Source organism: Actinia tenebrosa, unplaced genomic scaffold (genome assembly GCF_029948245.1).
Source record: "Actinia tenebrosa isolate PJP-AT-01 unplaced genomic scaffold, QUT_ActTen_1.0 PGA_scaffold6__47_contigs__length_16458017, whole genome shotgun sequence".
Lineage (NCBI taxonomy): Eukaryota > Metazoa > Cnidaria > Anthozoa > Actiniaria > Actiniidae > Actinia > Actinia tenebrosa.
In genome coordinates, this window is record NW_028292583.1 from 4,051,623 (window position 1) to 4,072,610 (window position 20,988).

The 20,988-nt window shown below is 36.0% G+C and overlaps 1 protein-coding gene and 1 long non-coding RNA gene across 3 annotated transcripts; one reads left to right on the forward strand and one right to left on the reverse strand.

The window, feature by feature from the left end:
- The first annotated feature begins 640 nt into the window (after positions 1-640).
- On the forward strand, positions 641-20,313 carry LOC116290626 (copper-transporting ATPase 1). 2 transcript variants are annotated; one of them, XM_031697702.2, is made up of 18 exons: positions 641-990; positions 6,007-7,039; positions 8,447-8,650; positions 10,637-10,800; positions 11,061-11,299; positions 11,935-12,100; positions 12,575-12,685; positions 13,088-13,354; positions 13,832-14,065; positions 14,251-14,385; positions 14,505-14,693; positions 15,329-15,511; positions 15,797-15,983; positions 16,310-16,474; positions 16,819-16,961; positions 17,480-17,683; positions 18,119-18,339; positions 18,921-20,313. In XM_031697702.2, the coding sequence occupies exons 1-18, from the start codon at positions 979-981 to the stop codon at positions 19,090-19,092; spliced, it is 4,029 nt and encodes a 1,342-aa protein (XP_031553562.2). In that variant the 5' UTR covers positions 641-978; the 3' UTR covers positions 19,093-20,313. The 2 variants fall into 2 exon arrangements, with proteins under 2 accessions (XP_031553562.2, XP_031553563.2); XM_031697703.2 differs by lacking the exon at positions 641-990 and adding an exon at positions 4,817-4,926.
- On the reverse strand, positions 2,997-4,671 carry LOC148905866 (uncharacterized). The gene is made up of 2 exons (XR_016121600.1): positions 4,436-4,671; positions 2,997-3,684 (listed from the first exon to the last, which is right to left on the reverse strand). It is a non-coding gene; the product is annotated as an uncharacterized LOC148905866 (long non-coding RNA).
- Positions 20,314-20,988: the final 675 nt, after the last annotated feature.

Below are 20,988 nucleotides of genomic sequence, written 5' to 3' on the forward strand. Positions count from 1 at the left end.
GGCACCATATTTGGGCAAAAGTGCTTGTTTCGTGCTTGATATAGCGCTCCTGCCTAAGAGCTCCTACAGATTACAGCCTTACGTTCCATGGATCCGTGCTTTACTAAATGTTTCGGCAGTTTTAGAATATTCCATCTTTATTCTGATTACAGTTTATCACAACTTCTGTATAAATTTTAAATACATAAATTTTATCTGAACATCACGGTTGTCCTGTTTTTTTCCGACTAAACTTGTGGACCCAAATACATAATGGACAACGCAGTAACACCAGGATATGTGCCCTCGATTGCTATCGTGAGTATGACCGTGCATAGATTTTGCTTCATGTCTATTATAACATACTTAACAATATTTATCGATATTTATTCATTTTTGGACAAACAATTTTTAAAGCGTTTGTTATCTTTCATGCAGGATTTTTATCCAAGCGAATATATATTTAACCCGAAAACAGCTGTTAGGATATTAGCATTATTCGTGAGACAGTTTTTGGAAAATATATTATATCATTGTTGGCAATAAAAAATTCGAAATACAGTATTATTTAGATAAAATTTGTTGAACTACTTCCGGTGTGCAATTTATATTTTGGGTAGGGTACGGAGGGCTGGGTGATCTTTAGTCCATCACGTGACTCTTGTATGTACAGCAAGAACATGGCGTAGGTTGGCGGGATGCCCTACTAAAAATAAAACTTTGGAAGAACTCTAAAACAGTAAAACATTTAAAAAACTGCAGCTGCAATCGATAGATCGTACTTTATTGCATCAATCAGTAACTTTGAAGAAAAGTTGGCAGTTTTTATACCGTTCTGACGGGTGGTCATCGACTAGGATCAGAGCTCAATCTATAACAGCTCAAAATTGTGAATACAAGATATGAGCTAATTTATATTCTGGGAGGCTGATTCTGCATTGAATACACACCTGATTACTGTCCAATACTGTTGATAAAGATCTTGGAATATTTTAAGCAATGGAGCCAAAGGTATGCGTGGCCATTTACGTGAAATATATTGCATCCTATAATGTCGTCATATGCATGTTTTATGAATATTAGTCATAGTTGAGTAAAAACATTAAGTATTACTAAATTGATGGCATGCTTTTCAATCCTATTTTTTAAATGCATTCCATATCTGTAATAATAATAATAATAATCTTTATTTCCATTTCCATATTTTGAAATATTTACATACATATATATATATATATAAGAAATCTGTGAATCAATTTTCCGTAAAATAGTGCTCAATACATCGATAGAAGTAGAGCAGAATATTTGTTTGAGAAGAAAAAGTCAAGACAACATTTTTCCCCGACAAGCCTGTTTCGTGAATTGCATCACTCTTCATTAAATCCCCTGAAGAGTGAAGCAATTCACGAAACAGGCTTGTCGGGAAAAATGTTGTCTTGACTTTTTCTTCTCAAACAAATATATATATATATATATATATATATATATATAACAAAGTATGTAATGTGGTCTATACTGTTGAAACAGTGCTCGATGCGTAGGGATGCAGAGCAATAGATATATAGTAAAGATTGGATTAAAGAGGAGACATGTTCACTGTGAACATGTCTCGTCTTTAATCCAATCTTTACTATATATATATATACATTAGTGCATTTTTTTCTTTCTGATTTAGTTTTATTTTACATTATATATCTCATGATATCTCTGTATTGTGCTGGTTGATGAAAAAAATTCTTTTTTTTTAAATAGAAGATACTCAGATACTTTATCATTTCTTATTCCATGATCATCTTTAAGCTTAACGACTATTTTCTTATTCCATCATTTCATCAACCATCACTTTTACTAGGACATAGCCAACTCACATCAATCGAAGTTATAACCTTCAATCAAGGTATTGATAGATAATAATAACTTGACGATATCGAAATGTAATGATCAATAAAAAGCAATTTTAGTATGATATCATAAATTATGAAGACTGAAACATGGGTACAACTATAGATTTACCCAGCAAGGAAAAGTATTATAGTGGGCTGCCTACGTGCCTACGGAGTGAAGAAGTAAGGCATTGTATTTAATGGCTTTGATTTATATATTTACGCTTTGGGGTTAGGGTTAGGATTGGGGAAAGGCTTTGTAGGAATAAACAATTGAGTACCTTGGGGTTAGGTTTAGGGTTAGGATTGGGGAAGGCTTTGTAGGAATAGACAAAGGGTTCGTAGGCGCGTAAGTGCATAGGCTGCATAGGCTGAGTAGGTGCGTAGGCTGAGTAGGCATGTAGGCTGAGTAGGTGCGTAGGCTGAGTAGGCATGTAGGCTGAGTAGGCAGAAAGACGCGATGAAAAATACACTGAAAATTCATATGAAGAATTAATCACCAAGTAGGCCACGCACATTCCTTAGAAATGGCTTTCATTTGGCGGAGTATTCTATAGTTATTCAGAAACATGTTATATGTATCTGCTAAAAGATATACTGTATATTTGTAATAATATTACTGATTTGGCAGTTAGATTGGCTTTGCCAATTGAACCATATCTAACATTATTATTTGACAGTTGCCAAAATGTATATAATTTTTAATGAAACAGTAATGATAAAAAGGTAAATTATACACTGTGAAAAGATGAAAAACCTACTGACGTTTTGGATGCTAGTCCTTCGTCGGATTAAAAGAGGAATGTGTGTAAGTAGAGTTGTTTGTTAGTCCCTAAATTTCTTCTGTTCTCTTAAGATTATTCTCTGGGTTCACCGGTTTCCTCCCTCCATAAATATCAATTTCTAAATTCCAATTATAATCCAATGGAGAAGGAAGAGCCACTCTATGTAACCACTGTTAACTCCCATATATATTTATTATTTGTTTTAACTTCCTCGTAATAGCTATCTGGTTTTGAAGAAATGATTCAAATAACATCAAGTGAGATTCTTACCAAAAATATGAAAGTTAAACTGACTTAAATGTGTTATATCAAGAAAAAATGTGTTATATGAAGAAATAAATTCAATGCGTTATGTCAAGATTTTTTAATTACCTTATTTGGAGTTCTTGATTATTGTTAGTTAAGTAAAATGCCACCTATAGTTTTCTTCTTGCCAAAGGTCATGCTTTTAACTTCCTTTATTGCTTCTGGAGTACTGGTTCCAGGATTGGTGACCTTTTGAAATTCATAATTTGCTTTGGGAGTATAAGTTTTCTTTTTTCAGACATTGTGTCATTCTCTAGAGTATCATTTTTTGTTTAATGGTTGTGTATGAGAAGACACATAAATATGGATACAAGTCAAACGAAAAATATTATTTTTAAGAGAATGACGCCTGGTCTGAAATATTGGAAAACATTATACTCAAGTTAAATGAAGAAGTCTATAATGTGAAAATGAGGATAGAAAACAGTTAACATTACAGCAGTCTACACCCATACTAACTGTAAATTAATTATCCACTCCACATCAATGGAAACAAACACACAAACAAACACCCATACAGACAATTGCATCATAGTTCATAGTAATAGTTGTTATAGACCCTTACAACCAGTCAGAATGCAGCTTAGTTTTGAGTTTGAAGACAATAGGTTGCCAATTCTCATGAGATTGAAATTCTTTTGTTTTGTCCTCCAAATTGAGTTGCTTTGATGGATCATGCAAGCGGTCCATTTGCTGTTTCTCTGTCATTTCCCTCTTGGTCATTGGCTCTGCTGAAAATAGAAGATGAATAACATTGAAACATATTGGTCCTCTTTATACTAAAGACGAAAAATGTGTCAAGAAGCATATTGCATCCATTGCGTCTAATGTAAAGATGGGCAAAATATAAGATTGGCTGTCAGTCTGTGAGTTAGCGTGGCCTTTAGTTTGTGTGATTATCTCAAACAGACAGGTTTTCCTTCCCCCACAAAAAAAAAACCAACAACACAATTAATACCAAATCAATTCATGACCTAGCTTTGCCCTGACTGTCATCATCTAAAATTTTGTTTCAGGGATAGTTTCAAATTAATGAAGATATCTTTATTAAGTATAAATAGCAAAATAGAGAAGTATAAATAGTTTTGCTTCCTGTTATTGTATTTTTTGTTTAAATTACCATTTAATTTACAAAATTCTATAAATATGTTTTCAATCCAAAAAAAAGTTCAATATTAGTGAGCTACACCATTATGGTATTTACAGCACCAAATTGTGAAAATTAGTTCCTAAGCAGTTTTTCCTAACACTAAAAAATTGTTTTCCTTACCTCAAAAACATGAATTCAATTGTTATTGATAATTTTGTTAATTTTTTCATAAAAATGTTTTATAAAGTCTCAGTGATGTCACATCACATCACTTCAAGCAAAATTCAGATTTAAGAATTAATATAAACTTAAGATATTTAATAATGTCATGATAAATCAGAATCAAAAATGATTTTTGTATAAGACAAATTACAAATGCTGAGATACAGTACCTTCTGAGTATTTACCTGTCTTTACTCCAGCTTTGCCATTACACTGAAAAACCTTGTAGAATTTGATTCTGGTGGTTTAAAAACAGTTTTGTTACTTTTGTTTGAGCAATGAAACAAAGAAAGCCTCCTTGACAAGAAAGAAAATGCTGTACAAATATTTATTTCTGCTCCTGGTACCATGAGATAGCTCAGGTGTTAGGAACTGTCCATTGTAAGATATCACCATAGCTACCACATCAGACCTATTATGCTTTGTACCATAGTAACAAGCATTCTTTACATGATATTGATCGCTCTCTTTGTCTTCCTGTGATGTCATGAGTGGGCTAAAGATCCTTTTCCCCCCTCATTAAGTCAATGAAAATCCATTCATATACTGTGCTGTATTGCTCTTTCAACTTCTAGAAAAGCAAAAGGGTAAATAGATTTTCTCGTAAAACTACCATCACTGATATAAGAAAAATATTTCACAGCCATAACTGTTTCTAAAGGTAACTTTACTCTTACTGCCCTTATCTTTTTTCAAAATTTTATCTACATGTAAACATTTGCTATTTTAATGAAATATTTAAAGGTTTTCTGTCCAAACAGGAAAACCTTTCTGGATCTTAGTAAAAAACTTTTTTTGTTCAATCAACCTTCAGACTATAATTTTCTCTTTAGTTGCCTTTATATTATTATGTTATTATTATTATTATTTTTTTTGTGATAAATATTGTAGTAATATTTTTGGTTATTCACTAAAACAGCTGGTAGACAGGAATAAAAATGAATATTACATTTGATAAATTTACATAAACAACACCAAGTTTACAACAGATTTTTCGCAAAAAGAAATAATTAAGAACCAATTTTACTATAGAATATATGAGGAATAGTTTTTTTTTTAAATGTGTATTTTTGTATTTTTTTGTACAATCATTTTAACATTGTTATGACTTCATAATAATTTGCAAAATATTTCTGCTTGAATTTTTTTCTCTCATATTTCCATAACATTTATGTACTGTTTAATAAACGAGCAGGAGTGTTTTATCGGGTATAAAACACGAGGCGCAGCCGAGTGGTTTTAGACCCGATAAACCACGATCTGTGAGATTATTGAACGGCTTAGAAAACTTATGATGTTTGTTCTCATTGTGTACCAATTTTTTTACGAAATGAACCAAGTTTGATAGAGAAAATCCAAGTTAAAGTTTATGCAAATGAAGACGAATCTTTATCAGATATAAAATCACCTTCATGGTCATGATTTCTATTGTGTTTTCTTCATGAATTATTAATGAGTTTTCTAAATTAAATATAATATTTATTATGTTTCAGTATGATATTTGACACTTTTTTATTGAATATATTTTTGAATTGCTATGAAAAAGTTTTTAAATGTGTTTTTGATTTTAAGAAATGATGTGAAGCATGAAGAATCTTTATAACTTATGTCTCTATTCGTTCTATGAACAAGAAATTTGTATTGCAGTTGAGTGTCATGAACGGCCATAATTATATAATTGTAACTTGGGCCCTTTTTATAATTAATTTTCTATTGACGTTGGTATCCATTGTCTCCATAGGTTGTTGTTAAAGATAAAGCTGGGGTTACCCAAGTACAAGATGGAGATGACATCAGTAAACTAGCCATTAGTGACTACACACACATCGCTTACATTGCCGTCAATGGCATGACATGTAATTCTTGTGTCAAGACTATTGAGAAAACCATATCACAAATGAATGGTGTCAATGAAATTAATGTCTCCCTTGAGGAGAAAGAAGCACAAATCAAGTTTAACGGCAAAGCAACCAATGGTGAACTGCTTACACAAGCTATAGAGGATGTCGGTTTTGAAGCTACACTTCAAAGAGTTGTAGACATTCTTACAAAAGAAAATGCATATCAGAAAGAAAAGGAAACCTCTGAAGGTATAAGTGAAATAGATCTTAAAGTCCTTGGTATGACCTGCCAGTCATGTGTGAAGTCTATCCAGAAGGCGCTATCTCATACATCAGGCGTGAAAAACTCAAACATATCTCTCCAAGAAGAAAAAGCAACTATTAAATATGATGCTTCAATCACAACTCCCGAGAAACTACAGGAAGTGATTGAAGATATTGGTTTTGAAGCTATTCTCCCTAAAGAAAATCCTGGGCTTCGAAATGTCATGATAAATGTAGAAGGAATGACATGTAATTCTTGTGTCAATACAATAGAAGCAAAGATTGGACAGAAAAATGGAGTTCAATCTATATCTGTTTCTCTTGAAAAGAAGCAAGTGCAGATCTCGTACACAGCTGAAAAGATGACTCCAGAACAGCTGGTAGAAGCCATTGAGAACATGGGCTTTGAAGCTCATCTTCTGAATGATGGGGTCAACGATGATGACAAAGACATCAGAATGGCTGTCATTGCTATAGCGGGAATGACATGCATGTCATGTGTGAAAACCGTTGAGGGAAAGATGTCTACTGTTCCGGGAGTTATAAATATTAAGGTATCTCTAGACCTTAGAAAGGCTGATATCAAGTATGATCCTGAGGTAACTACGCCTCAAGACTTGTGCAGTGTTATTGATGACATGGGATTTGATGCTTCTCTTCCTTCTAAAGGTAAATGTTTTTTTTTGCCAATTCTTTGACTGAGGTGCACACCCAGCGTTGCATATGCATGTATGTAGCTTGACATCTGTCAGTCAAATTTATAAACATCTGCGGCTTCTAAAGTTTTGATTGACAGTCAAGACTTGCAGACATTTGGGAGTAGTCGAGTAGGGTTTTGAAATACTTCAAAATTTAAAACATTTTTAGCATGGATTTTAAGAAAGAAGGGAGGGGGTGGGGTGGGGTAGTGTGGGGTATAATAATGATATTTATTTCTATGACCCAGTAGTATCAGTAAAGGAAATCCAAAATTTGAAAAATGTATAATTTGCTGGTAGTTACCCAAAATTCCTTTTAGAAAAATTATTTTGTGAAATTTAAACTTTTTATTAGACATTTAAAAAAATAATTATAATAGTGTTAATACCCAGAGAGGCGAAGGTCAACGATAATGCAACAGGTAAATGGCAATTCTCAAGTACCTGACACCATCTTAGTTTTAATCCAATTTTTAACCTCAACCTAACCATCAAATGTTGTCCTTGATAAACTGACACCCTGCCGCGATCCTTGTGACTAAACTGACACTGGAAAGACAGAAATGTATTGCTAGAATATCATGGCATTAACATTACATTGAAGTAGATATTTTCACTAAAAAAGTAACACAAATAATGAGGATCGACATGGTACTGCACAAATTATTTTATATTCTTTTTTTTTTTCTTCCTTTTTTTCCTTAATGCTGGTTAATATCTTAAAAATCAAATTTAAATATTTTAAAGATGTTATTAAGATATTATCATAATGATTATAGTCAACATATATAATTTTGCAAAAAAAATATATTTAGCTGTTATTAAATAAAGGCTGATATTAAGTATTCGTTTGATTGTGTTCTACGTTTGAGCAAGATATCAGCCACAATATAGATTGAATTATGATAAATTCTGTGATATTTTAGAAACTGCAGACTAAAAAAATTACTTTAATACTACAAATACTATTAAAGGATATAATATAGATCTAATAAATGCATAACTCCTCCTGCTATGAATTGGCAAGGTTGCAACAGTGTAATATTTGAGGTAGTGCTTCCAGTTACTTGTGATAAAAACTTTAGTATACTCTTTGTGATTTATTGGTAATGGTTAAGTTTGTGTGTGTGTGTGTTTTGTTATTTGTTCTCCCCCTCCCCTCCCCCTCCCTCCCCTCCCCCACAGCCCAAATCAAGTCTATAATATCAAGTTTTGTACTAATCTATCATGTTAGGCATCATCTAGTGGGTCATTACTGTTCATGCACATCAACCATTCTTCTTACATAACAATCTATAGAATATTAATATTCTACTGCCCAGCCTGTGCAAATATTACAAGTTCTTGTATAACTGAGTCAAAGTCGTTGAACCTTTAGATACAGATAGTGCTTCAAAGGACTCTTTTGTGGCAATGGCGACGCAGGAAGGTGAAGGAAATTGGGGCATAAGGTTTAGTAGTGCTACAAACCTAGCACCACGGTCAAAGATGGAAGATATAGAAAAGATTTACCTCCATATTGAGGGGATGACTTGTGCTTCTTGCGTGGCTAGTATTGAGAGGGCATTAATGAAGAAAAAAGGTATGCTAAGTTATCTCTGTTGTTTACTACATATATATGTCTTTGTTTTCTATTTTCTATTTTTCTTTTTCTTTCTTTTTTTTCTTTTTCACTTGAATTTTTATTTCATTTTGTAACCCAACAAATTAGTGTATGGATGTATAACCATGTATTTCTGAACCATGTGTATTGAAACATTTTTATTTTACATTGGTATTACAAAAGCCATTGATATATGTTGAACCCATTGTAAAGTTCCTTCTTCTTTTCTAAAAAAAGCCAATATATTCAAACCATTGTCAAGCAAAAATAGGCTATTTACAATAAAATTTATGTACAATACATCCAAGTTGTATAATATACAGTTGAAACTTCATGTATGTCTTCTTTATGTCCTATTGAAAATATGAAGATATCTAAAAATACCAAATGGAAAAAGTGAAGATATTATTTTGGGGAGGGGGAATATACTTCTATTACTTATATATTTTTACTACTAGTTCTCATAATTAAAATAATAATAATATGAACAAATGATACATGATTTCCATACCTGATTACCCCATTTTAAGTCATTTATCATTCTTCAATTTTATTGCAAGGAAATTTATTTATTGGTGTCGAATCTGTGTCACATAAATTATGTTTTATTGAACGAATTTTGGATTTTGAATGTTGAAAAAGTTTAAACCCAAGAACCTGTTTAAGTCATTTGGATACAAGAGAAACATTATGTATTCTTTCAAAAGCTCTTTTGTTGTTGCATTCAACATCTGCGTCAACATTAGTTTTTTGTTTCAAAACTTCGTCATGGCAATAACGTCAGGCTCGTCAGAGGTTTTTAACACTATGATTATTATTTTCACAGAACGTTTTTGAAAATTCATTTCAAATTTTTGAAAGTATTTTTGTCTAAGTGTTAATTATTACTTTTAGACCCGTCGTCTTATTTCTATTTTTCACACCATTATAATCCTTTGTTTCTTTTCTTCTTATCTTAAAAGTCTTCAATCGATCAAACTTCCATGTGTGTATATTTTAAAAAATATTTAAAGATATAAATTTAAGAAACATTCTCATAATTCTATGCCCTTCGGCAAAAAAATAATTCGCAATTCCTTTATCAATATCAAAATGTTCTTTAAGTTAATCACGCTTTAGTGGTTTCCTTCAAGTACCTCTGTAGAATATCTTATAAGCATCTTCATAGCCGTCTAGGATTTAAACCTCAAACAAAAAGGTAATGACTGCTTATCTTTATTAACGTATTTTCGCTGGAACTTTGTCTTTTTGATTTAGGTTTTAGGTAAGAGAGTGTAAACATTTTCAAACGAATGAAAACTTTTAGATATTGGAGGAAATTTTCTTAGCAGTAAGAATATTTTGGACAAGCTTGATGACTTTAAAGTACTCGAACGAAGTTAAAAGACTATTACTTAGTGGTATTTTTTAAACCTTCATAGTGGATATTATTTTTTATTATTTTACTAAGCACAATACATCATTAAGTAAAATTGGTTAAATACCTTCAAAGTATAGAAACGTTATATATAAAAACTTGCAGTCCAGTTATTTAAAAAAAAATCTGTTTTTGCGTCATTTGTTATGCAGAGCGGAAAAATCCAAAAGTTCCGCATACTTTCTCGTAGCTAATGTACTATGTCTGCTTATATGTCAAGAAAGATAAATTTTGCTGCTATAGAAATACCCTACAACCATTTTTTTCAACGGTTTCCCTAACCCGTTCAGGACAGGACGATACGTTTTTCCATCTGCGGTATTCTTTTTCAATTTCACTTATCATTTTTAAATATTATTATTCGGTAAAGTAGGTCGTACTAATTTTAGAAAGATATTGAGGGGTTTTGTAATTCTGTGCTTGTCAAGAACTTTCCTTCGCTCGTGCTGCACGGCTCTTGAAACGCTATTCGAAATCTCTAATGAGGTTATAATGTCTCTTTACTGAAGATTTATCATTCACTAACTCTAGATTTTTCTAAACCTCAGGCGTAAAGTCAGTACTGGTTGGGTTGCTGGCACAAAAAGCAGAAGTGAAGTTCGCTAAAGGGGCCATTTCTCCAGACGTAATAGTCTGTCATGTCAATGAAATGGGGTTCGTATGTGAACTCATGGATAAGAAAGGACAAGGCGAGAATACTGTGAATATATTGGTAAGTAGGTCGTCTTGAACTAGAACTTGTTTTCTAGTGTGCCATGCACGTACTACATCTCTAGTGTGCCATATACGTACAGGGGCGGATAGGAGGGGGGATCCTTCAGTAGGAAAAAAACTGAAGAATTAGATGCATTTTTTATTGTTTTCCGTTGTGTTGACGGAAGAAACTCAATTATTCCTCCCCCCACCCCTAAACTTTTGGCTGGATCCGCCCTTACTGTACTACATCTAATAGCAAATATTCCATTTTATTAGATAACTGGAATGACATGCTCATCATGCGTCCATCTTATCGAGTCCACGTTGATCAAACGACCTGGTATCCTCAATGCTTCGGTTGCCCTGGCAACGAGTAGTGGCCGGTTTGTGTACGACACGGAAATGACGGGTCCCCGAGACATCATCGAGGCTATAGAGGGTCTGGGATTCTCGGCTTCGTTGTCGTCAGGTGACAAGAACAAAGACAAGATTGACCACAGTGCCTCTATTAAAAAGTAATCAAATATTCAACCTTTTTTTTTTTTTGCACGATATCGTATTATATTGTTTGTTACGATATCAGTCGTAGCCATGTTGGCTATACTATCCAATCAGGATGCTTAGATACATGGTCCGTCCTGGTCATGGTACTTACGTCGCAACGTTACGTCATACATGTTAGTGATGCCACCAATTGGACACCAAGTCTTGCACATGTTGGACTGAAAATAATGTAGAGTATTGGTGTGTTTTGACGTACTGTAACGGTACCGTGCCAGACGTTCGTGACAGAGGCCCGTTACTTTCACGAGGGGATGTGTCGCAACTGCACTTATAATACATGTTAGTATCGTCACCAAATTGGACACCAAGTTATAGTATGTAGGAGAGGAAAAACATGGCGTGCTGTGCCGTGACTAGTTGTAATTGGATTAACCAGTGATCGATTCCCTTCCATGACTGTGCTGTGTGCTAATTATGCGTACACATCACGACAAAACTGCTCTAATGAGTAGTTATCATCGTAGCGCCTTTGCATAGCTCCTGCTCTTGCGCAACGATTGAGGCAAATACTAGGCTTTATTGATAGCAGCTAAAAATCGTTATCGTTTAACAACCTTACTTTGTTTTTTCTTACGTTTCTCGACAGATGGAGGAGATCGTTCCTGTTTTCTCTCATCTTTGGGTTTCCTGTGTTTTGTATCTTCATTACTTACGTCATACTAGACGAGCTAGGCAAGAGGCCGCGCAACAATGTCTTACCGGGATTATCTCTAGAAAACCTGCTTATGTTTATTCTATGCACACCTGTACAGGTAATCATTACTTATAGGGGTGAGGTGGGGGTGAATTAGTGCAAAATTAACCTATTTAAAGAGCAGGTGTAGCTCAGTTGGTTTGCGCGCGGCCTTCAAAGCTCAGATCTTCACGATTCAATCCTCAAGATCTCCACTTCTGTTTCGACTTCTCTCTGTTCTATGTAGCTTTAGCTCTATACACCCTTTAATAAGGAGCACTGGGAGTCTGAAGGGGGGGGGGGGGGGGGGGAGTGCGCACCTTTGATGGCTTTATACATGAACCCCTGGCTTCGGGAAAATTGGGTAACTACCTCCACGTCATCGAAGTAAAAAATATTACCTCTTTCTTTTATTCCCGCCATTAATGTGGTGCATGGCTTTTGCGGACTGACCTCTCCACTCCCCTCGACTTCACAACCCCGTTTTTCACGTTTCTTTCATATTTTTTGCATAATTTTATATGGTGACATAGTGGGTCTCTTTCTTTCGTAGTTCCTTGGTGGTAGGCATTTTTACGTCACTGCTTTCAAGGCTCTTAAACACGGTACAACGAACATGGATGTACTTATCATGTTGGCTACTACAATAGCTTACGTCTACTCGGTGAGTCTTTAGTCTGCAGGTCTTAAGGATTCGAAATAAGTGGCTTCCGTATCCAAGCACTTCCGTATCCAAGCACTTCCGTATCCAAGCACTTCCGTATCCAAGCACTGGGATTGGCTTGTGCGCAAGCATTCTAGTGCTTGATTGTTTGTTTGGTAAAAAAAACATTTGACAGTCGAGGTGCCGACTCTTTGTTCACTCATAAGAAATGGCGCGTCATTATTTAATGACACAGGGAAACCCCCAGAAAACCAATGCAGAAGACACGATAAATATTTTTTTAGAAGAAATATGGAATTTTAAACCACTCAGGATGCGCCAAAAAAATCTTAGTAAGAAATTGACCATTGAATTTTCTTTCCAGTATTGGCATATGTACTGAAACAGCTTTCCACTTTGCAGATAATAGTCGTAGCTGTAGCTATGTCGGAGCAAAGTGTTAACAGTCCTATGACTTTCTTCGACACGCCTCCAATGTTGTTGGTCTTCATCTCGATGGGACGTTGGATGGAGTATGTAGCCAAAGGCAAGACATCTGAAGCACTGGCTAAGTTACTGTCCTTACAGCCAGCTGATGCTGTGATGGTTAAGCTCGCCCCGGGAACATTGAATGTCATTGAGGAGAAGGTTATCACTGTCGATCTGGTTCAAAGAGGCGATATTTTAAAGGTAAGTTTGGCTTTCTCGATTATTGGATTGAAGAGCGCACTTCTTCACGACAACAATAGCTGCAGCAACAGTAACACAACCACTAACAACAACAACAGCAGCAGCAACAATAATTTAATGCTAATATAGCCCAAATATGTATAAAAATACTGAAATGCTCAACGGCAACACAGCAACAAGAGCAGCAACAATTGCAGCAACAACAACATAAACGTTGACTGGATTTAAATGTAGCCCGCAATTTACAAGCGCGACGACATGAGGTCTTGAAAATAATCATGATTCACCACCGCCATTATCCTTCTATTCTCGCTATGGGAAAAATATAAACAGGGCACTTCGAGAAAACGCTGTCACGCTGTGAAAATTTTACTCCAAACTGAATGCGCGTAACGGCATTAGGTCAAAGAACATATCTTACTATTAATCCTGATTTTTATACACCCTGTTGTCAGCTTTGTTTTGTCTATTTTCTAGGTCGTACCCGGTGCTAAAATACCCGTAGATGGCCGAGTAATCCAAGGGACATCAATGGCAGACGAGTCTTTAATCACAGGCGAATCAATGCCGGTACCCAAGAAGATCGGAGACTCGGTGATAGGTGGAACAATCAACCAGAATGGGTCGATACTAGTAGAAGCAACCCACGTAGGGCAAGACACTACTTTATCACAGATCTGCAAGCTTGTTCAGGAAGCACAGACTTCCAAGGTAACCGACGCTCTTAATATAAAGTCACATCACGCTTAAGTATCGTATCTGCACCTCTCAGTAAATAGACAAGAGGTTTAAATATAATGTCTATAAAATGCTATCTGGAAAATAAAAAAAACTTGAAACCTTGAAAAATTTCATGTTTCTTGTCCTTATGATGGTATTGCATGGTTGCTTTATAGGCTCCTATACAAAAGTTTGCGGACAAGCTATCTGGATATTTTGTGCCGGTGGTAGTTCTCATCTCCGTTTTAACTCTAATCGTATGGCTCGTCATGGGATACGTCAATATCAAGCTGTTACATAAGAAATTCGATGTAAGTATTGTTGACGTAGTGGATCATTGACCAGTGACCTAATAGCAGTTTTGTATGATTAGGAAAATGCGTGCAGTGAAAAACCTCTATTCTGATGAAAAAAGATTCTTTTTTTCCAGCCGAAGGCAGACAACAAAGACGAGTTCATTATAGGATTCGCCTTCCAGATTAGTATAACAGTACTGGCTATAGCTTGTCCCTGCGCCCTCGGTCTTGCCACCCCGACAGCTGTGATGGTCGGTACAGGGATTGGAGCCCAGAATGGTATTCTTATTAAAGGTGGAGAACCACTGGAGACTGCACACAAGGTCAGTTGTTTACGCAGTGGCGGATCCAGGGGAGGGGTGCAAGGGGTGCGCACCCCTCCCTGGTTCGACTTTGTGCCCCTACTTCAAAGATTTAACCAATACATAATTATGTTTTTTTCCCTTTGATTCTAAGGGGTGCACCCCTCTCTGGGTTAACCAAGTGTGCTGCACCCCCTCCATGAACACATTCCTGGATCCGCCTCTGTTACGTATTTTATTTGGGTAAACTAGGAAACATTTCTTAGAGGTGTTGAATGACGAGTTTCATCTTCTCCCACATTTATTTAGTAAGAGTCTACCATGAGGAATTTGCTTTTTGGTTGCCCCATAGTAAAGCACCTTTTATTACGTTAGATTTTGTTGAATGTATGCACCTTACCCGATTTCGCTTGAGTGACCACGAAATTGTCTTTTAAACCAATAATGAAACTTGTTGCAAAAGGCGCCGCTCATTTTTGCACTTTATTGTTGTGCTTCCCGATGGCGCTTCGCATCCATCGATATTTCATTCTAATCGTCATATCTCACAACAAGAAGAGTATCAGCCCGTCAGGGTAAATTTTGTTCGTAGCTCACCCTTCCCTATCTATTTCGCCTTTCTAACGTCAACAATGTCGGATTGTCTTGTCTCTTAGGTGACTGCAGTAGTATTCGATAAGACAGGTACAATAACTCACGGGACACCCGAAGTGATTAAAACAGCACTGTTCGTTAATCCCGATGTATGTAGCTTACCTCTATTGCTGGCTGTAGCAGGGACGGCTGAGAACAATAGTGAACACCCGCTTGGAGTAGCGGTCACTAAGTATGCTAAAAAGGTAACTAGTGTAGAATTAGTTCTTTTCTTCCTCCCTCCCTCCCTTCCTCCCTCCCTCCCTTCCTCCCTTCCTCCCTCCCTTCCTTCCTTCCTCCCTCCCTTCCTCCCTTCCTTCCTTCCTTCCTTCCTTCCTTCCTTTTTGTTTATTCTTTTTTCTTTCTAAATTGGCGGAAGGGGAGGGGACAGTAAACAATAATAGTGACAATATAAAAAAATTCAAATGAAACTGATGCTTCCATACTCTGTTGGTGTAAGCCATCCTAACATTGTTTTTTTAACCTCCAAGGAGCTTAATACTGAGACTCTTGGTCAGTGTACTGGTTTCGAGGCGGTACCTGGTTATGGTCTCTCTTGTACCGTTACCGATGTGGACGGACTGCTTAACGTGAGAGTTAAAAACGAACAGAATATCGATGTTATAATAGACGGTAAAGTGACTGATACATTGCGGGACGTCTCTCTTAACGAAGAGGGTAAGAATCCTAACAAGCAATTAAAATGACATAGGAATATTTGGGAATTTTGGGAAGTCAATGAAATTAGAAAATAGTGGGATTATTATGCATTACTTTAAAGAGATGGGGTAGCAAAAGTTGTTTGACTGTCGGGGTCCTGAAGGGATTCTTTTTTAAATAAAAGTTTGGCATTGATTCATAATAACCATGTGAACGTTCAGGTCGAGGATGGCGATGGGTTAGTTTTGATGATAATAATTTTTGAGTTAATATTACAATTATATTTTATGTTGTCTGAAACACCGATTCCCATTGATCATTACCCTATGTTCCTTTCTATCCAGACAGTCCACCCAACCTTGACAGTGCAAGCACCAGTAACTATAAAGTGTTGATTGGTAATCGTGACTGGATGCAAATGAATGGCTTAGTGGTAACAGACGAAATAGAAGAGGCCATGCAAACACACGAACTGAAAGGACAAACGGCCGTACTCATAGCTATCGATGGTAATATCATATTTTGAATCAATCTTCATTGACAATTACCCATCAGCTTTTCTTTCTCGACAAAGATTTAAAAAGCTTAAGATGTATATTGTTTTCCCAAGAATCCCCGTGATTCATTGTGTTTTAACACGATGATATTTAAAGGTGGTTGTGAGGTGAATACCTCTTGCCTCATTGCTTTTTGAAGCAAAAGTTGGGACTCCCTCAGCTCTTTTCACTGCCTCTGCGCCGCCATTCTCTACAATAGTTTATTCTTCTCCGCTACGCATTAAAGTGTCTTTATTTGAGTATCATAAACAGAGATTGTAATTAAGAATTTGTGTATTTGGTTGTTCGTACTTCAGGTAAACTGGTAGCAATGATGGCAGTAGCGGACACAGTCAAGAGCGAGGCACAAGCCACTGTAGCAACACTAAAGAGGATGGGCATTCGTGTCGTACTGCTCACTGGTGACAATAAGAAAACTGCCATGGCCATAGCTAGTCAGGTCAGTAAGCTGTTATGTCTATACCAGTGGAGTACTGAGGGGGGAGGGGTAGGGAAGGTAATTCACACATATTTATTTGATGTATTATTTTTTGATATAAAAAGTCGAGGTGTTTAAGACGTATTTGGAGATAACAGGAAAGGCCTGTGTGACGAAGTGGTTATCTCCATGGTTTAGGCTATAGAGTTCCCGTAGATTTGGCGGGAACGATTGCTCGAAAACGCGCGCGCGCTCATCTTACATCCCACTCTTGGCCTCTTGGCTACTTGGCCTCTTGGACTCTCCTTTTGCTTCTAGTCTCTTACCGGGGGAAGAGAGGACAACCTTATTCCATGATTTCTATTTCATGGTTAATTTTGCAATTTTTTTGTTTGACTTTTCTCTTCCTCCGCCTTGTAATCACAGTTTCTAACGTAGTTATAACAGTACCTCGATCTATCTTCACATCCCAGGTCTTACCCTCTTCATCTGAAACAATAATGCAGTATTTCTCTTATTCATATCGTAATATCTTTCAGGTCGGTATTCAACAAGTATTCGCCGAAGTTCTCCCATCACATAAAGTAGCTAAGATCAAATCCCTCCAAGAACGTGGCTTCATCACGGCTATGGTTGGTGACGGCATCAACGATTCTCCTGCCTTAGCCCAGGCACACGTAGGAATTGCTATAGGAACTGGTACTGATGTAGCTGTAGAAGCAGCTGATATTGTTCTTATCAAGGTACGTGATGGTAAATAATTGATCCAGAAACCGCTTTCCGTTTGGTTTATTTGGTTGAGTACGATTCTGTGTGCAGGCGGTCATGGAATTAATCCCTGAGGAGGGTACTTCCTTAGAAATCAGTTACATCTAATTCTATCGTTGTACTCAGGACCCTTCCATTTTAACTAGGAAAGATTATGTTGTTAAACTTTCCTGAGTTAAAATTGACTTGTATTAGTTGTGCTTTGATGTCCAAGCGTCCGTAGGGCAATCAGTCATTCATTCATTTGATTTATTCCATTGATATATTCATTCACTTATTCCATTCATTCATCCATCCATTCATCCATCCATCCACTCGTCCGTTCGTCCCTCCATTTATGCCCACTCATTTACCCAACCTATTTTGACCCTTTCATTCATTCTCATGCATCTTTTCCCATCCAATCATAGAATGACCTGATGGACGTAGCTGCTGCAATCGACCTATCACGTGTGACAGTACGCCGTATTCGTATCAACTTCCTGTTCGCACTATTGTACAATATGATTGGTATTCCACTTGCCGCTGGTGTCTTTGAACCGGTTGGTGTAGTACTCAAGCCCTGGATGGCTAGTGCAGCTATGGCTCTCTCTTCTGTCTCTGTTGTTGGTTCTTCATTATTTCTGAAACTGTAAGTAGTTTACTCCCATTTTTTTTTAACTTTATTTAACGTGGTCAAAAATACACTTAGCTCAATATATAGGATATTTTACTAATTTGCAGGTACTGCCACAAAATAAAATATAATAAATTAAGAAAATAAATTAAGTTAAAATTATGATAGAATATGAATAGGATAAAATATATCTATATATAAATATGCAATATAGTACTAATTTAAAATATAAAATGCAATTTATTTACAATGTCTTAAAATAAAGTATTAGTAATTATGTCTGTAAGTTATACTAGGTTTCTAGTTCCAATGTTCTTAATTCTTTGTTCACTTCTTCTTCTAGTGTCCTTGTGATTCTTGTAGCTAGTATTCTGTCCGTCTGTCCGTTCTTCTGTCTGTTTGTCCTTGCCTGTCTGTGCTGTGTCTGTCTGTCTGTCTGTCTGTCTATGTTTCTGTCTGTCTGGCTGGCTGTCTTTCTGTCTGTCTATCTATCTGTCTGTCCGTCTTTATATTTGTCTGTCCATACAGTAGTTCGTCTCTATTTAGTCTGTCGTTATCAACTAACTACTGACAGCGGTTGATATTTTCCCCTGTAGATATAAAAAGCCAGAGCCTGAAGAAGGAAAACCCGGGTTTAGCCTTCCATTCTCATCAGGGTACAAAGCCATCAGTACAAGTGACTCTGGCGAGATACCTAATACTGGTATTGAAGGCAAATATATTCCAAGACAAGAAATGAATAATGAGTTCATCTCTGACGACCCGTAAACGAGCACCATCAGGAAAAAAACAATTATAGATAATTAAATTATAGAAAGTCATTATTCGACTATATATTTTCATGCGTGATTTTATTGTAGATGTGAATGACATACAAAATCTCATTCATCAAAACAACCGCAAAGTTAAAAAAGTTTTATACTAGGTACCCAATAGTTATCAAACTCAATAATCAAGGGAATACATAGAGTACTAGGGGGTTTCTGTGGGTTGTATCAGTATTCCTTTAAATCTCTCATTAAAAAAGCGCATTGCATAATTGAGGGCAGAATCGAAAACTGAGCACACGATACATGCATGTGTGCAAAAATTTAAAGGGTTTTTAATAATTATTTTGTCATACTAAACTATTTTGTTAATATTTCAGATAAGTTAATCCTATAATAACCATTCTAATTGGTTCATTAGGACGTAGATGTTGATTGGTTTACCAGAGCGTAATCCATTTTAGTGTCAAACAACACCATGCTAGCAAGCATGAAGATTAGTTGCCTTGTTTTCAACTCGGCCTTTGATTGGTCTGTCGATACTATGCGTTTATCTTGAATTCCCATTTCCACAGTAATATCCCCATTCTTTTCCGCCATGCATTTTTTTTTTAGGTTTTTTTTCTCCTGTTTTTTTTTTTTTTTTTTTTTTTTTGTCTTTTCCAACAATTCCAAAAGCGCAGATCTCTTCTTTTCTTTTGCTATGACTATTCCAGAGCAAAGATCAATGCAGTTGCGCATCTTGAACTCTGTTTCAGTTGCCTTGTCTAAGTGAACAGGAATTACTGTGGAAATTTGACGCTTTTTCTATAGGTGCCTCCTATAAAAACCGGCAGACATGATACTGAATAAGCCTGAAGCGAGATGACGTTTTACCCCCGTCTCCAGACCATAAACCTTTTCACAGTGCTTTTGTTCTTTAATTATGACTATTGTTCCTGTATTCTCTAAGGAATCAAAAATTTTAATATGAAAGAATTTTAAAAACTATTATGGTATAGAGTCGGGGGGTAAAACGTCATCTCGCTTCAGGCTTATTATTAATTAAAACTCGTTATCAACGACAAAATATCTAATACATATATATTATATTCTAGCCCAATGGTAAAACGCCCAGGCATCAGTCAAAATAGGGTTAAAAAATGCATTAACAATTTAAAAGCTACTGAGCTAATAAGTAACAAAATTGATTTTATTTCTAATAAACTATTTCATATATTAACTGGCGTTATTTGTTGTTGTCGTTTTTTGTGTGAACCTGCATAATTTATGGTCTGAGGGGCTTGGTCTCAGTAAAGGAATATAAACCTGATGTTTTTGGTACCACCCCTCCCCCCTATCACCCGAAGCCCAACAGTTCCCATCGGTCCGCCTTGTAATTCCGTGAGTGGTTGCATGGAAGGCGTAATAGTACTCGCTTTCCATCCCAGTGTGCCTTTCGTTCCCATAAGAGTTTGATCGATATATCAACAATTATTCGTTAGATACTAAATAGAGGTTACATATCGATCTTATATGTCGTATTGGCTAGTATTTTTCGGCCATAACTGAATATTTACATCGTACTATCCGTGTCACTGACTGTAGCACCGTCGCTTCGTTAGCAAGTGTGTAGTGATGGAAACGACAACAACTGTCAGATACGAGTGAATGGGAATTATTAATATAAAGAATGAAAAGGCGTTACGATAATAGGATAAAAATATCATGCTGAGATCATAAAACGTGGTCTCAAAACGAAGACGTTTTCGTTCATAATTAGATCTCAAAAATGTTCTTTAGTTTTTTTCTTATTATGAAGGGATGAAGCGACGGTAAAACTACGACCTTTTGGCCTAGAAAATAGAGAGTTTAAGATTTTCGTTTACGGCAAACGTGAAACGTCAGTTGACCATCA